General features: G+C 38.8%; 1 protein-coding gene across 2 annotated transcripts in view; it reads right to left on the bottom strand.

The window, feature by feature from the left end:
- LOC113094245 (voltage-gated potassium channel subunit beta-2) overlaps nt 1-13,649 on the bottom strand; it is a 53,199-nt gene extending 39,550 nt beyond the window's left edge. Inside the window, exons 1-2 of one of the 2 annotated variants that reach the window (XM_026259933.1) lie at nt 13,514-13,649; nt 12,546-12,916 (exon numbers count right to left, since the gene is read on the bottom strand). In XM_026259933.1, the coding sequence (XP_026115718.1) occupies nt 12,546-12,835 (290 nt within the window). In that variant the 5' untranslated portion in view covers nt 12,836-12,916; nt 13,514-13,649. Of the gene's footprint in view, nt 1-2,107; nt 2,557-12,545; nt 12,917-13,513 lie in introns of those variants that run through there. The other variant, XM_026259934.1, reaches the window with a different exon arrangement.
- Nucleotides 13,650-19,019: the final 5,370 nt, after the last annotated feature.

Genomic DNA, 19,019 nt, shown 5'->3' with positions numbered 1-19,019 from the left:
TTGTGTCTGCGTGTGTGTGTGTGTGTGTGTGTGTGAGAGAGAGTGAGTGAGTGAGTGAGTGAGTGAGTGACTGAGTGACTGAGTGAGTGAGTGAGTGAGTGACGCCTAGGAGTCTCTCCACTGTCTTTCCAAAAAGTCAAGTCCACATGACCACAAGGAGAACCACACAGGAAGTGAGCGTCTGTCCAACATGGAAAATGGCAAAGCTGAGTTTGCTTTAGGTCCAGGTAGATCCAATAGAGTGATGTGCAGCAAAGTGGAAACTCATTTAAATAATGGCTCAGCAATCTCTGAGAAAGGGCTGTGAACGATCCGTGGGTAGTCTGAGGCTGAGATTAGCACAACACACGCTCACACAAACATATTTCACAGTGAAGCAACATATTCAAGGAGAAGAAATGTGATGTTGTACTGGATTGTATCCACCAAGAAATGATTAGATCATGAAAAGTGGGCATTAATACAATAATGAAACAAATCAGGACGCAAGTTTGCAGTGGAAGAACTACTAGCCCTTTGAAACAAGGACTAATTTCAGTGGCTGAACACATACAATTTAATCATGAACAGTTACAAAGCAATTTTCCTTTAAGATAACATGCAGTGATGAATCAGGCACACATACAGGTTTGTTTTTGTCATCCCTTAGCTTAATGGTTTTTATACTGTACAAAATGTATATTCTATCGCCCTCCACCATCCCTACACCTAACCCTAGTCCTCACAGGAAACTTTGTGCTATTTCAGATTTTCAGTACACTCCATTCTGTGTGATTTAAATGGTTTTGAAAAGTGGGGACATGGGGTAATGTCCTGAAAAGTTACCTTCTCCTTGTAAAACCTATGTTATACCGTTGTCATTATAAAAATCTGTGTCCTGATATGTCACAAAAACGCACACACACACACACACACACACACACACACACACACACACACACACACACAAATAGCTTAGCTGCAGTAGAATTTCCTGAAGAATATGCCACAATTTTAGACTGTTGTGAATGACTGCCAGAGTGTTGCTACGCTGTTGCTAAGGTGTCTGGAGTAGCACATTGCTGCTGTGTGGAAGTTCCGAATTTTCTGGGAGGATGTTGAAGCATTGCTAGGTGATTGCTGGATGATTGAACTTGCAATATTTCTAATATTCAGATGCCTGCATTGTAAAAATATGTTTGTAAATTTTAATTACCATATATAAAAATAATATAACATTTTATGTAATTTTGCTGTAACTAAATACTGTCAAACACATGGGTTTTGCCAATAAATATTATGACCCGCCAATAACATAATATAATTTACAGTGAAAATAATAAAATGACATTTCTAGAAATCCCTAAAAATATATTTTCTTTAAATCGTTTTGCTTCTTCTTATTTTTGTTAGCAGTAATGTACATTAGGTGTTTTTTGTTAAATTATCTGTTATTTGCTTCATGTTTATGCATTATTTTAGTGATGTGTGTTACCCTAATGGTGATTACCCTAGATTGAACATTATATTGATTCTTGAAATACACTTAAGAGTTGTAACAAAATATACAGGCATCAATATGCCATCCTTTATAAACATTGTCAGTTTTGATAGTGAATTTGCTGTAAATTTGATATGTAGATATGCCAAATTGTAGATATGGCTTGAAACCACACACTTATTCTCATCATCTGCCAAACACAAGTCAGATTACTTAATAATAATAAATCATAATAAAGAAGCAATTTATTCTTTTGGCAGCTTCAAGTTCTGCATTGTATGCTACACCAAATTCTGTGTCATGGAAAGAGAACTTATCATACTATATAATATATTGATATGTACTAAACACTAAAGGCATTAGATGACTTAGTCAATAATGCAAGCAAAGGAGGTGATTCCATGTCTGCCCCTGACATCTAATTTGCCATTCATTCAGCTCAGCCATAACACCAGCACTGAAGTGAATACACACACACTCAGTATTAAAGCGTCTGTCATTGGGCCCTTATGAATCTTTAAAGAAGCCATAAACCATCAGAAAGCACAGAATAACCCAGTCCTGGCCTATGCTGCCACCCAACAGGTGGTGCTACACACATACACATGCCACTTCCACCTGTCTCACCTGTATTTCATACTACTGTGTCGTCCAATAGCCTCCTTCATGTGGGCGTGGCCTTGAGGCACGGGTCGGGACCCCGCCACGTCCCGTGTTTTGACCGTGCTCTGAGAGGCGTAGTTGCCATTTCCACCCTGTCCGCTCCCTCTGTCTCCTCCACCTCCACCTCCACCTCCTCCTCCTCCACTGCTGCTGCCCCCTGGTGGAGGGGCAGTTCGCAGGCCGCACAGCCGGTCCTCGCTGCGGCTCTTCAGATTGTGCTCCGTACAAGCGAATGAGACCTGCATTCTGACCTGCTCTCACACACTTGTGACACTTGTGTGTTTGAGTTTATTAGACTGAATCACTAGTGTGGAAACGATTATGTTTATGGGAGTGCCTGATAGATAGATAGATAGATAGATAGATAGATAGATAGATAGATAGATAGATAGATAGATAGATAGATAGATAGACAGATAGATAGATAGACAGATAGATAGATAGATAGATAGATAGATAGATAGATAGATAGATAGATAGATAGACAGATAGACAGATAGATAGATAGATAGATAGATAGATAGATAGATAGATAGACAGATAGATAGATAGATGCACAGGGCCAACCTGCGCTCAAGTCAGGTCTTGCACCTGCTGGCACCAACTTGCAGCTGTTGCCAGGAGGGCGCGCGTCCAAACGCAACCCTGACGCGGTGGGGAGCGTGTTTATGTCGCCAGGCAAAAAGTCACGACTGGCTGCTGTCCAGGCCTTTAGTGTGCCGCTGCGAGCACAGTCTGTCTATAGAGTCGTCCACTGCACTTCTCCAATATCCGGATCGACGCAACTTGAAGACGCTCTTCTCCGTGTTGAGGCATTCCTCTGCAGAATCCGGGTGGTCTTTCTGTGCGAGGTGGGGGACCTCCTCAAAATGCGGAACCACCCATCCACACCGGGTTTCCACTGACGGGATGCGCAACAGCCGGTGCCGCTTCACCTAATGGCACTGAAGCCCAGCTACGCGGCGGCCGAACGCGACTGCAGGGACGCGCGCCTTGCCATCTCCTCGTCTACACTCGTATGAACACAAATTCAGGCACACAATCACTCTTCCACGGGTTAACTGGTGATGGTCACTATCTGACACACAGCGCACCCTCACGCGTTCGACACACGGAAGCAAATGTCGCGCTGTTTTTCTGGCGCGTAATCATTGCCATTTTGATCATCGCATGCGATCAAAAGATAGTTTGACAGCTCCGCAGTGTCCATATTCCATCGTCAGATCTCACTGTAGCAGCCGATATGTCGCATCGTGAAGGCGGTCTAGCAACGAAAGGCTGTCGATGCAGATGTGAAGTGAACTGTGCATCCTTTCAGAGCGACAGAGCCATCAAACGCGAGACTGCCAACTTAGAACCCAATGAAAACCTCTGTGATCCCCCACCCTCTCTCTCTCTCTCTCTCTCTCGCTCTCTCTCTCTCTCTCACACTCTCTCTCTCACTCTCTCTCTCTCTCTCTCAGTCTCGGATTTCCATTTTGATCAATGTGTGAATTGAGCAGGACCACTGCGGAATAATCATGTTATTGTTTGGGTTAGGGTTAGACACACAGATAAACACTCACAAACACAATATTTTAAATTCCTCTGTTGCATTTCAGATAGGCAGCCAAGCAAAAAGGTTCCAAAGGTTGAGAATGGAATACAAAAAAAAAAAAAAAAACATTTACAAATCTGTATATTTCCCTATAAAAGTAGACCAAAACTGGAGTTTCAAATTAGGAATCTGCCATTCAGACGGTCAGTCAAAATTCTTTACTGACAACACTGTAGGCCTATATTAGATTTGAGCAAATGCATCACTTTATTTTCAAACCAATAACATACCAACATTTATCAAATAAAACTGAAATATGTTTGTACAATATATTCAGCATTTTTATATTTTTAATGAAATTTCTATATTTTAACATTTTGGTCCACAAGCCTTCTGCAGTACATTTAAAACTCTGAAAGTAGAATATTATTTATCTTCAAATAGATTAAAACATAAACACAGATGAGAAGGCAAGGGAATTAAATCACATTCAATTAAAATGTAGTGACAGATCTTTTTCTTCATATCAACATACCAGTGTAACAGATTATTGAAAAATGAAAAAAAATGTAGGATGGGGACTTGGTTTTGTTCATTGGTTGTTGACTGGATGTTGCAACGTGGGTGTTGTACTCAGACAGATGAGCTTGCAGGGATTTTGTGTAAGTGAAAAAATAACTGGAGATGTCCTGCATGAGAGAAGTCTGACATTTCACATTTTACCAGAAGGCCCAGTAGTGACATTTTGATTAGACATTACAAGAAAAAAAGAAAGAAAAAAGAGAAGCATATGCATGGATGAATTGTTCACATGAACATCTATAATATACACTTTGAATAAAGATTTTCATTTTCATACCTACTTTAAGATGCTATTATAAACAAAACGTTGAACAATCCAAATACTTAAACACAATATCTAACACACACACACTTTGAACCAAACTGCAAGAACATTCTTTGCCAAGTTCTCAGCTGATCATAAACCAGTACAATGAGTGAACTGTAACCCTGTTGACACAAAACAAAAGCATGCTCTTGGCTCTCCTCACAAACTGCTTAAGAAGACCAAGGGGAGTTGTTAGAGCTAGATGGTTGTGCTTCTGTTGCTGATGGATGCTGCTCTCTGACCACAGATACAGGAGACAAAACCTCAAAATGATTCATACCAAAGCATCCCGAATAATGCTGAATCCGTATGAAACTTCAATTGTTTAAGGATACATGTAAGCATTCCTACAATCAGGGGAGTTTATGTCGTTCAACTGACTGTTCAACTGGACCAACATTTGTACACTGTCATGCAGCTATAGCATGTTTTTCAATGCTGTACTCAGTGCATCAGGGCGCACAGATACTGCTGCCAACCAATCAGAGCGAGGCAGTGCAGAGGAGGCAGCCAGTGACAGCGCAGCTGTGCTGTGTAGTGAATATGGGGGGAATAGAACAAATCTGCTCTCATCAGAGAACATCTGCATGCAATCCGAAGCCCAAGAGAGAGAGATGGGGGTGTAGCTGCATGTCACTCAATTCATTTGCTTTCTGACAATGCAAATTAACCGATCAAGAATCCCCTTTTAGGAACTGTCCAGAGTTCTGAAATGCTCCAAAATGCTGGATCAGCATAAATTAAAAGCAGAATCTTCTATTGAGACACCAACTGTTTTATATTTATATACATAGTAAAATTTAATTTATTCTTGTTATGGCAATGCTGAATTTTCAGCATCATTACTCCAGTCAAGGTCTTCTACCAAACTCATCCAACCACGATGCTTTGTGCACTGGGGCACATCATGCTGGAGTAGAAAATGACCTTTCCCAGACTGTTCCCACATACCAATGGCCAAAATGTCTTGGTATGCTAAAGCCTTAAGATTTCTCTGCACTGGACATCAGAGGCCAACCTGTCCAGTGGAGAACATCTCCATATCATCAGCCCTCCTCCACCAAACTTTATAGCTGGTACAATGCAGTCAGGCAGGTAACATTCTTTTGGCTTCCACATAAGTTATAAAAATTTCACAAATAGACTTACTGCAAACCAGGACTCCTATAACAGTGTTATATTTGAATTCACTGAGCTCTTCAGAATCATTTTTTCCCCACAAATGTTTGTAAATGCTTTATTTTCTTAATGCAAAATGTAATTTGTTTTGATATAATTTTGAATTTAGCATTTTGAGGTGAAATATGACATGGATATGCTCTTGACAGGCTTTGCGAGATTCACTCTCAAAATTAGCATGTTGTTATGATCAGACTGGCCATGTTATAAGCCGATAAGGACAACTAAATTGTGTTCAAGGTGATTGCAGCTGTGTCAGAGGTGATCCATGAATTGTGTCCCTGAGCATGCCACTAAAATAAAGCTCATCATATCCCTATTGTATTAGATTGTACTTCTGTTTAGCTTCAAATAGTGGTCTCAGCTGCAAACAACGTGAGGTGCAGTGACTGAACATGTGCTTTGTGGTATCAGAGCACAAACCACCTGGTTTGCGATTTAGTCCATATGGCGGTAGAAAGATGAAAAAAAAAAGGCAGACTATGCCCTTTTATTTGCCTTTAAGGTGTGTCCTACTAAAAGCATAATTAAGATATAATTGCAAATTAATTGGCAGAAAATGACAAAAGTAGGTCTCGGCCGATAGAGTAAAGGGATTTATCAGAGGACAAAAAGCTCTACTTTCTTTTTTGTTCTAATTTTCAGGAGTTAAAACACATTAAATGAAGACTGGAAAACAGTTTAATTCTCATTTGCTTTTCTTCAACAAAATCTGTTGCATGGCCTCCAGTGGACAGCAAAAAGAACTGCATCTCAATTATTCATGGAAGTAAGAATATGTATTTCAGAAGAGGAAAGCTGGAAACAGATCGCTGTCCCCCCTGGAGGGACAACGCTTTTAAGTGCTTCCATCTGGAGAAAACAATATGCGATAACATAAAAGTGTACACAGATACACACACGTGCACAGACACTTCAAAGAGTGGTATATACATTCAGACAAATGCTTATACGAACTGAAGACATATTGTTCTCCCTTGTTGCTTTTCTTCCATCACTCATCTTCCAGATCCTCACCATCCCTGTAGTACTCATTGCCCTCTTTCAGTGATTTTTTTTTCTCTTTAAGCTGCTAAACATAAGCCTCTGCATGTTCGCCATTTTATCTTTACAAAACCAATATATCTCATCATTTAAACCAATACATTGAAAAACATAAAAAAGACACAATATTAAGAATTATTTAAAAGCTTTTTTTTTCAGTCTGTTTCAAAATATACTCAAATGGCCAAAATATGTAGTTGCTCCAATATGTTTCTAAATATATTTGTGAATACATATGAAAGTCTTTGTGTATGTATACTTTTTTACAAATAATATATATATATTCAAAAATATTCAAAAATATGTTTCAAATATATGCACGTAAATATTTATTCAACCAATACTTTTTGGACATTTTTTGTATATTTCTGAAAATGTATTTAAAAAATAAAGATATATTTGTAATGCATTTATATGTAGAAAATGCATTCACATTTGTCTTACTTTTATGCTTCCCTGAAAACAGGGAACATAATTTCATTGTTATGTAAATCAATTAATAAAAAACGAATTAATTAGTTAATTAAACAATTAAATACAAGATTCATTTTTTTAATGAAAAATAACTTATTATTAAATCATTATAAATCTAGTTTTGACCTTTTCCATCCACATTTGCATTTAGGCTACTGTAAAATTGGAAATTAGTTTTCTTGCACCTAAAATATATTTTGATATTCTTCAGGCTAATCTGCCTCTGTTTGAATTATTTTTTGCTGTCTCTGGAGTTTGTGCTTGGAAAGAAGAATCAAATAACATTCTGTTTTGCATCCACTGTAAATATGGTGTTCAAATGCATCTATTCTGCATGAAGTGACATGTCAAAATACAGCAGACCTGACACCAGTCAAGCCATAGAGGACCCATCATTCTGTCATATACAAACAAACATACACACTGTGTTCTCTCAGGCTAAATAAGGACACTGTAGCCCCTGAGTCTCAAACCAGCGAACCTTGAGCACGGCCAGCAGTTCCCATGGCAACCTGCATAGAACTAATCACCTGGGGACACAGAACAGCCTTATGGGATTTGTGGTGCAATTATAACAGGATCAAGTATTATAAACTTCACAAAATGTCCATTATGCCAGAAGTGTCTCAGTGTTTGTATTAATTAGTATTCCTTGCTATACAGATATACTAGTCACACTCTGTTTCTGCAGTAAGTATACCGTGCATTGTACGCTGATTTATTATATGCATGAATGATTTGCCAGAAATATTCTATATATAACCAGAACACTCTTTGAAATCCACTACATCCCAAAATACAAAGTGTTCAACTCAACTTTTACACAGTCAGAAAAAAATGTGCACAAGTTGTACCTGTAAGGCACAACATCTTGTTACTGGAGTAGTACCTTTAAAAGGATTTATGTCACTTTGAAAAGCTGCAGATTAGTAACTTAGAGTCCTTAAGGTGCTAATACGCACTTTTTAGGGTTAAATGGGTTATGAATAAAAGAAATACTAGCCTTGGTTTTTAACTCATTAATAAATACAGCCATAGACAAAAGTAAATATAAAAACCATATGTTTTAATTTCTAATATGAGAAATTAATATCAGAAAGTGGCTGTCATTTGGCATCTGAGTGTCATGATTCTGCCCTCGTGTCCTTGATTTCTCCTAGTCTTGAGGCAGGATCATGACAGACCCATGTTTTGTGTACAAGCGCATGGCCTTGTCTTTGGGCCATGTGCTTGTGTTGTCTCGTTCCCTTGCCCCGCCCCCCTTGTTAACCTAGTCGTGTCTTGATTGTCCCATCTGTGCCACCTGTCGTGTCTTGATTGTTCCCCCTATTTAGATCTCCTAGTGTGCTCTGTCTTGCGTCGGTTCATTGTGTTACTTTTGTGTTTCTCAGATGTGTTCTACTTATGTGATCGTGTGTGAGATTGTGCTGTACCCTCTGAAGTCCTTGTATTACCGTGAGTGTTTGTAGTTAGTGTCAAGAGTTTGTTTGTCTTATCAATCCTGCCCTGTTAAGTTGTTTAGTTCCTGCCCTAGCTGTTGTTTTCCCCCTCGTGGGTTTTGTTTTCCCCTTTTTGTAATAAACCCCTTTGTTTGAGAATCCCTGTCTGCACCTGAGTTCCTCCCTTACCAATACCTGACAGAATGAACCGACCACCAAGGAACTCAGCAGACAGGAGGCAATGCTGGATGGCATCAGCCAGCCAGCGAGATTGTTTTGAGGGCTCTCGCCTTGTGGTGTTCCGGGGGACCAGGGGAGGTCGTTCCGGAGTGAGCGGGCGAGAGGAGGAGCCCCAGAGGTCCCCACCTACCCAGCTGCCGGCGATCCCGGAGGGTCGTGTCCTGGCCGTGGCAACCCTGGGGGGTCAGGCAAGCCCCTCCCAGAGTCCTGAGGTGCCCTCCTCAGCCAGCAGTCTCCCCATGAAACGAGGGAGACGGTTTTCATGGGAGTCGGCTTCAGAGTCTTCGCCGTCCGAGTCTGCCCTGTCCGAGACCAAACTCCCCCAACCCGCCTCTGACCCAGCTGTAGCCTCTGCACCGCGCCCGAGGAGGAAGAGGAAGAAGAAGGGGCCTGCCGGTCCTGTGACCCTGTCTCCTCCCGAGTCAGCAGCGGTGAGCGTGCCTGAGCCAGCAGCGGTGAGCGCTGGCGTGCCCGTGCCATCACCGGTGAGCGCTGGCGTGCCCGTGCCAGCAGCGGAGCGAGCTGGCGTGCCCGTGCCAGCAGCGGAGCGAGCTGGCGTGCCCGTGCCAGCAGCGGAGAGAGCTGGCGTGCCCGAGCCAGCAGCGGTGAGCGTGCCCGAGCCAGCAGCGGTGGGCTTGCCCGAGCCAGCAGCGGTGAGCGTGCCCGAGCCAGCAACAGTGAGCGTGCCCGAGCCGGCAAAGAAGAGAGCTGCAGTCGTGAGAGCGGAGGAGAGAGCCGCGGCCGACTCTGCAGCAAAGACTCTTGTACAGTCGGTCTCATCCCATAAGGAGCTGCCTATTATCCTAGCTGCTAAAGCTTTTTCTGATTATTTGTCCCGTCTTGTCCAAATTTTAGAAGTCCCCGTCAGTCCTGTTTTGTCCCCTGACCCTGTCCCCAGAAGTCCTAAGTGTCCAGCCGTTGTCTCCCCGTGTCCCGTTGATGTGGCCCCGTGTCCCGTTGATGTGCCCCCGTGTCCAGTAGATGTTGTCTCCCCGTGCCCTGTAGATGTTGTCTCCCCGTGCCCCGTAGATGTAGTCGCCCCTCGTCCTGTAGATGTAGTCGCCCCTCGTCCTGTAGATGTAGTCGCCCCTCGTCCTGTTGATGTAGTCGCCCCTCGTCCTGTTGATGTAGTCGCCCCTCGTCCTGTAGATGTAGTCGCCCCTCGTCCTGTTGATGTAGTCGCCCCTCGTCCTGTTGATGTAGTCGCCCCTCGTCCTGTTGATGTTGCCCCGCGTCCCGTAAGTGTTGCCCCGCGTCCTGTGTCTGCTCCTGTCAGTTATCCCGAGAACCCTCCCCACCCCTCACCACCCAGACCTGCCCGTACCCCTCGTCGTCAGCCTTCGTCCTGTCCTCCTAGGATTCCTACCCCACCCACCCGCCCTGGTCTGTCCCCCATGAACTTTGTGGTCCCGCCCCCTCCCCTTCCCTGTTTGTTTTTTTTGATTTGTCACCCTAACCCTGCCGTCGTGTATTCATGTCTGCCTTTGTTATTATTTGTCATGTCCTGTTGGTTTGTGTCTGTGTCCCAGTCTGTCATGTCAGTCGTGTCCCGTGTTTGATGTTCCCTTGAGGAGCGTCTGGAAGCCGCTCCTTAAGGGAGGGGTTCTGTCATGATTCTGCCCTCGTGTCCTTGATTTCTCCTAGTCTTGAGGCAGGATCATGACAGACCCATGTTTTGTGTACAAGCGCATGGCCTTGTCTTTGGGCCATGTGCTTGTGTTGTCTCGTTCCCTTGCCCCGCCCCCCTTGTTAACCTAGTCGTGTCTTGATTGTCCCATCTGTGCCACCTGTCGTGTCTTGATTGTTCCCCCTATTTAGATCTCCTAGTGTGCTCTGTCTTGCGTCGGTTCATTGTGTTACTTTTGTGTTTCTCAGATGTGTTCTACTTATGTGATCGTGTGTGAGATTGTGCTGTACCCTCTGAAGTCCTTGTATTACCGTGAGTGTTTGTAGTTAGTGTCAAGAGTTTGTTTGTCTTATCAATCCTGCCCTGTTAAGTTGTTTAGTTCCTGCCCTAGCTGTTGTTTTCCCCCTCGTGGGTTTTGTTTTCCCCTTTTTGTAATAAACCCCTTTGTTTGAGAATCCCTGTCTGCACCTGAGTTCCTCCCTTACCAATACCTGACACTGAGCACTAAACTTCTCTTTCATGTCTTATTGTACTTTAATTGTCAGATACACACATGAGTTACAAAAACTGCTTGTAATGTTTGTGAAGATAAACAGATGGGAAGGAAATGATAGATCTGGCAGCAGTGTAGCATACAGTAAATAAATCAGTAAATCCACTGCTCTCATATCTCCTCTGCACTTTTAATGCAAAATAACCATAAATATTCAATGATATGTGCAACATAGTGAGGTTGTAAAAAAGGGAATAAGCAGGCTGAAGCGTGGATCTAAATGCAGGGTCTTTTATGGAAAAAACAAAACAAAGAAACAAAAAACAGAGACAAACACAAGGAATCTACAGAAAATGGAGGTAATGTGAGAACAGCGTAGCATTATTAGCTAACCACTGTCAAAGATACTTATAACTGCATATTTGACCTTTTTTACACTGTATTTTTTTTAATAATAATAAAAATCATATTAATAAATAGAGTACAACAACAGCTGTGCTTTCCAGAAATTCACCGTAAACAGTACAGAGACAGTGTTTTGGGATTGCATATTAGATGGCTCTTTATTTTACAACTTTTAAACATTAAGTGATATAAAGTTAGTTTACCCCCTCCCCCAATTTTTTTAAAATTACAATTAAATAAAATTATTTAAAAAAAAATAATAATCACCGTTTACCATGAATTTCACTGGTAAATCAACAAGGTTAAACCATAATTTTTCATCATATATGGCAAGGTAACTTAGAGTTATCCAGTTAACAGGCTGGTACTGTATTTGTCTTTAAACTTTAATAAACAATTACATTTCCACACCTACAGGATACCTGATAGGTTCATAGTGCACCTTGGGCCTATTTAAAAAACAACAACAACAACAAAAAAACCTATTCCAGCACACTATTTCAGTTTGCAAAATGAATCTATAAAAGCAAACTTTTACCCCATGATCTTTATCAGGCATTGCAAACAAATGCAAAATATTTTAATTTAAAATCACCAGTCACCTAGTCTAGATGGTGTTGTTTTTTAAATGTGTTGTTGAATACATTTTGATAATTTTTGCATGTCCATTAGTAATAATGTTTACTGATGAATCATGCAAAATAAGAACAGGTATTATGTGCATTCAATTTATTGTTTAAATGGTTTTATTTAGTTTTGACTTTAAAATGCAATGCAACCAAATTTGCTGATAAAATGACAATGTTATCTGAATTAAACGTGCAACATAGAGTGTTCACAAAACAACTACTAGTGTTAGACATGTATAATTGCATACTGTTTACTTTGCAGCAAACAGTATGACAGTATCCTGCTCCGAATACAGCTTCTGCTCTGCTACTGCAACCTCCTTTATATACACCTTCATTTATTATCCTTTCACATTCGCTTTATCAGGTTTGACATTTTGACACCACTGAGAGTGCATTTCCCCGAACACTTCCACACACTCAGAGCTGCGCAGCTCCTCACTCACCGGTACAGCATGGCTTGTCTCTCTGATTGGCAGTCATTGATGCTGAGGCCACACTCCCTCAGGTAAAGCTCAAGTCGTCGCCGCTCAACCAGTCTGTGCGCCGCCTCCAAAATCTGAGAGGCCAGGGCATCCTTTTCTCCTTTCTGCCCCTTCCCACGGCCTTGCACAGGTCCTTTTGCCCCGGCGCTGCTTGATGGCACTGATGAGGCTTTAGGCTTCTTGCTGATCCCATACAAGTCCTCAACAGAGAACTTACCCCCCTTTGCCCCACGACTACCAAACATAGCCATATTCCTTGGTTTAGTTTGGTTCGTGTTCGTCCTCGGTTTGAGCTCTCAGTTGAGCGTTTAGACGCACTCCAACTGGCAGGACTTAATGTACAAAGATAAAAGAAATGCAAAAAAAGCAAAGAACAAAGTTTCAGCATGTAGGTAAAAAAATAAATATATAATTTAGAGATGCCACATTTATCCGAAACACACACAGACAAAAGAAGGAAAAAAAAGTCCCATCCTGGATGTTTGTTCTTTTACACTATGAAAATGGTGCCGAAACATCTGTACATATCACTGTCAAAACACCCACAAACACATTCTCTTTTAACATCTTATCTTGCACTGTAAAAAGATTCTAGCTTCTAATTTTCTACCCTCTACATTTCTAATTTTACCAAATAATTAAAAACTTATAGTAAATTTATATATACAATTTAAAAAAGCATTTACTTAAAAACCACAAATGTGAAAATAAGATTTTCTTTAAAAGAATATCTCCTGGTTTAAGGTTATTTTTCTTACTCCACAATAGTGAAAACTATCATACTAGTGTAATGCTGTTGCTTTAAGCACAACGCTTTAGTTTGATTTCTGCTTACAAATAAACAAATAAACAACAAATACAAACAACCCAGAAAAACGTTAAAAAAAAAAAGTTCACAAATGTCAGAAAAATTGCAGTTTCTTTCTTACTTTTGTCTCTTTTGATCTATCCCTCTTTTTCTCCCGATCTCTTTCGCTCTTTGAAATGAAAGATGACAGGGGATTTACAATGATGTCATTTAGATTTAATGCACACACACACACACACACACACAGAGTGAGAGACTAATGCAAAAGCAGCTTGCATTGGGCCTGATTGTCAAAAAAAAAAAAAAAAAAAAAACTCTCGGATGAAATGTGACCAGGTCACCCCTCCCTCATCCAACAGCTCAAACGCATGATGTCGGAAAGGAAATGCTAAAAAAGAAACAACACAACAAAGGACTGACATCCAACGGTAAACCAAAAATACCACACACAGATCTAATAATAAAAATGGACGGTTGACATAAATCATTTCACAGGCATTATCTGAGCCATCATAATATAAACTGCAAACAGTAGACCTCTTAGAGCACCAAATAGGCTGCAGAATGTGATAGATAATGATGTGAAGTAAAAACAATAGTTATTATTAATTGGAATTGGTTTCCATACAGAAAGACCAAAAAAAAAAAAAAAAAAAAAAAAAAAAAAAAAAACTAATGAAAGCACAAATTAAACCAGACAGTGCTGAGTGGTAACTAAAAACATAATCAGATTCCAAAAATCAAGTACTTGTAATTAGGTCATATTACATTTTAATATCCTCATAGATTACAGAGAACAGTTACTTTGTAAGTTGATTACGAATTTTTCATACACAGTGGTAGTAAATTATTCACAATTTAGTTATTCTCCCTAATTCCTATTAAGTTAGAAATTCTATTGTGTGCCTTATTGAATACATTGAGTATTCACAATTAAATGGCCATCTAAATGTCATGTAAATTAATTTGAAATCAATGCATCTGAATTTGAGGACAAGATCACCTCTCAGTCAGTTTTACCATATTTGAGGTGAATGATTACAAAATTACTCAAATTTGCTGATGTATAACTGACAAAATATTTAAAATCTGGAAGTCTTTGACTATTCTATTACTTTTTTCATGTTTATTAATGTTTGTTCATGATGAACGGATTCCCTAGCTTTCCTGAGAGTAAATATTTACCTGAAGTCTCCCTGGGATTTAAATTTAATATCATTTAAATGTAACATAATCTTAAAAGTAATCCAAAAGAAATCTGAATACATTACCTAAAATGAGTAACTTAGATCATATTACTGACTACAATTTTTACCATGTAATTTGTAATCAGTGAAAGGATACTTTTGATAAGAAATCTAGCCAGCACTACTCCTATAGCAGAGAGACAAAATTCAGTATGAGCTCAGCTATTTCTTCTGAAATTCTTTCAAGATCAAACAGGTCAAGTACATTTTATTTATGTATATTCTTTCTGTATGTAAAGAGTTACATTCAGTATGCATACATGTTTATTTTGTATACAGTAAGGTATACAGGAGGCAATTTTTTATCATCATTGGATCATTTCATTTAGCGGTTAGTCAGTTTATTATCCTGCGTCATGCAACACATGGAGCTTTGGCTTCCTTCTGTAAAATGTAATGTTGAAATGAACTTGTTAATAGAGCTGCTGTAGCACAATGTTTCTATTGCAATCCTGCAGTTTTACAGAATGTCAGTAGAAAGGTGATTACATGCAGCATAATGAGAAACATATGAAACAAAGATGAGAATTAAATGAGACATGAGCTGAACTCCACTAGTCATGGAAAACCAATATATACAATATGGGACTTTTCTCTGGATGTTTTTTTAACAGCCTCTCTATGGAACGCAGAGCTCTCCATGTCTCTCGATCTATCTCTCTTGCTCTCATGCACAAACACACACACACACACACACACACACACACACAGATGTATTGCTCTCTGTCCCATTTGTGTCACAGGACACAGAGGGACTGGGAGGGGGATGAGAGACTAGAGAGCAGTGTAATAGACTGCAGCAGATTCACAGTGATTAATCTCTTGAACTCAGTACAGCTCTAGCTTTAAGCACTGCATTCTTTAACAGAACGCTATTCATCTATCATAGCACATCCTGCAAACATGCGCAAAAGTCTTGCTTATAAAGAGTATATTAAATACTTATTAAATGCAAGTAGCTGAACTTTAGATCCCTTTTTTGACTGATGTAAATACATCATTATATGTAATTTCATAATTAGCCTGTTTTTTTTTTTGTTTTTTTTTTTTTTATGTGGTTACTGAAAAATGTACTGACAATCATGCTAAACTAAAAAATACTTTAATGTAATTTCTATTGATGCTTGTATGTGTTCAAATAAATTAGTTTTTACCCGTTGTAATGATGAACTTGCAATTTAGTACATTAAGAATATATTCACTTTAAATGTAATTTCAGTTCAAATTATAACCGGATATTTTACATGTGCTTAATATTTAAGTCAACACAACAAAATAAGTGTACATTTTAAAGCATTCAGCTTTACATTAGCAAATGATATAATCATTTGAACTTCAAATGATTTATTGCAATTTCTCATATTAACAAACAAACAAACAAAAAAATACATAAATTATGTATATTTCTTTTTTATTAAGCTCGTTGTGTAGCAACTTTAACTGATAGGTTTATACATTTATTGGCATTTTTACAGGCACATTTCAGTACAGGTACACCTGAATTCTAGTGCGTTTGCAGAATCAGCCTTTGTAGAAAAATAAGGACCAGCAAACATTCTCAAAAAAATGCAAAAAAAGACACCATGTACAAACAGAGTTCCTAATTAAATGTACAAAGTTGAAGAAACTTTGCAAAAACTTGCTTAGGGTTTGTGTTTTTATTTTATACTTTATTTTGTAAAAATTTAAACTGACTGCACCCTGCACACATCAATAGATGATTGCTTTATTGACTTCATCTCATGAACAGTGTTAAGTTACAGTACTTAATTAATATTGCTATCACGTTTGTGCCCTTAAATGATGTGAGGTGCTAAATAAGAAATCAAGCTGACCGGTAGTTAATGTAATGCCTCTGGACTCATGATGTTGTCTTTTCCCTCCTTGTGTTCCTTGTACCATGGCTATTGTGTGTCATTATGTTCAGGTGTGTCTTCTTATTACCCTCATTAACGTTCGCCTTATAAGTTGCATTCAGTACAGTGTTTGGTTGTCAGGTCTCGTCGACGTGTACGTGTGTTTCTGCCTTCTCCCTATGGATTACCCCTATGTGGATTATTAAAGACTTTGTATCATCATCTTCCTCGTTACGTGCTTCTCTCCCACACCACACCGTGACAGTAAATTCAATCACAACTTTACCATACAAACTTATGATGACTACTGAGATGTACTTACTGAGGAAAAGCAATTTAGCTTAAATAGTTTGAATGAACTATTATATTAGCTAAATGCTTTGCAGAAGGTTGCTTTATTTTTTTTAAATGAACTATCTTTGGAAGAATTTATTTGAACATCTCTGACAAAAAAGTGTTTAACCAACTGATTCGAAGTGTAAAACCACAAACACACACACAGAATGTGAGAGATGGGACGCTGAGCTGCCCTTGATCCATCATCCGCTGTAAAAGGGTCAGATTATCAGGGATTAAACTCTTGCATCTGACTGCAGCTCCTCAGGGCACAGCTGTTCCGTCTCATCTCGTCTCTTTCATTCAATCAATCACTCTCACTTCATGCTTTCATTCAGGAACACTGGGTTCCCGCCAAAGCTAGAGAATGGTTTATGATGTGGGGGTAGAAAAAATTGAGATTTTCTAAAATTCAGCTTTTTTGACTTTGCATGTTATGCTTGTAAAATTCCCATAAACTGTTAGCCCACATAAATCTAGTGGTTGCTAAAATGTTCTGAGTGACTTTTATCTCGGTGCTGTGCGGTTGCTAGGTTGTTTTGGGTTGCTGTTAGGTTGTTGCTGAAGTGGAAATACTTTAGAATATTGTTCCATCGTAATTAAATAAGCACTGCCTTAACAATTTAGATTATAAAAGGGTTTCTCCGCAGTGATGCCACAGAAGTAGTTTAGGTTCAACAAAGGAAATTTCAGTAAACAATGTTTTATTTTTTTCTTCTCTTAGTGTTAAGAGTATTTGAATGATCTAAAGAACCTTTTACACTATAAAGATCCTTTTGTGGAATGGAAAGTTAAAGGTTCTTTATGGAACCATAAATGCCAATAAAGAACCTTCATTTTAACCTCATAATGCATTCAAAATCTGTATATGATTTTGTCATTCTAAAACAAATCGCAATTCAAAGAATAATTTTTTTCATGTAATATTTTTCATTTAAAATAGTATTGTATTTGATAAGCAACTTAATGAGTGAATATGAAATAAATCCAAATCCAAAAAAAAATTTAGAAATGATTTTAAATTAAAGATTTCACATGAACCAATCCAAAACTATGATGCAAAAGAAATAGGGCATATGTATGTATATATTTAATGTATATAATGTTTAATTACATTCTTCAAAATTAAACAAGCATATTTATTTATATCAAAACATCATCAAACCAACATAAATATTACTCTGAAAATATTTCAAACTAAATACATTTATTTTACATGCATAAACCCTACACTTTTAGATGATTTTTATTTTTATCTTAAAATGTATATGTTTTATAAATAAAACATTTATTTGCATCATAAAGTCACAAAAGTGTTTGAGCTGTGGGTAAAAGGCTAAATATATTTTTAAAAGATTAATCACTAGCACTACAATAACATTTTAACCGCTACACTTTTTTGATAGTTTCATAAATATTTAATAAAAATATTTTATTAATAAATACACATATAATTATTTAGTAATGATGACTGACTGAAACTGAAATAACACAATCAGAACAGACCAGGACTAAAGATATAATAGGAATCTAGGTACTAGGTATATAAAGCAAATAAAAACACAGCAAATGTACAAAGTGAATCTACATTACAGTTTCTTTGCTATGGAGCACTCTAAAATCCCTCAAATGATCTAGCTTTAAGGTGCTAAATGAGAAGGGACATGTAAACCCCAGTAATCCAAAATGCTATATGTAGACTAGAGGCAAAGTCAGTGTCACTCCAGCTTCCCCAGAGCTTGTGCTATGATGCCATGGCAACTACATAAATCCATGTGCAAAACAAGGGGCCAATGTGCCACTGGCTAGTCCTGTTTGCCCCTGCTGGTGAATGCTATATCATACAGCATCAAAAACACCTGTCTCCATTAGAAAGTCATGCAGTCTGTCAAAATCCAGTTTTTCAATTGAAAAGTTAATCAAATTTAAACAGCAAATACATCATTATATTACTGCCAGTAATCAACTTTCTTTGGTGGTCTCTTAAAAGCATGAAATTGACTTCAGCGAAGGCTGTATGCCATCATGCAGTGTCATTAGCCAATCAGTATTGCCATTTTCTGTCACATTAGCAAAGATGGCAGAATTCAAAGTATGTCATAATTTTGCCAACCAAGTAACTACCATTGACACAAAAATTATGTTGAGACAAATGTAAATTTCAATGAAATAAATGCACGTACAAAAT

The sequence above is a fragment of the Carassius auratus genome, unplaced genomic scaffold (genome assembly GCF_003368295.1).
Source record: "Carassius auratus strain Wakin unplaced genomic scaffold, ASM336829v1 scaf_tig00215316, whole genome shotgun sequence".
Classification (NCBI taxonomy): domain Eukaryota; kingdom Metazoa; phylum Chordata; class Actinopteri; order Cypriniformes; family Cyprinidae; genus Carassius; species Carassius auratus.
The sequence above is the reverse complement of the archived record's forward strand: the minus strand, read 5'-3'. Positions and strand labels throughout refer to the sequence as shown.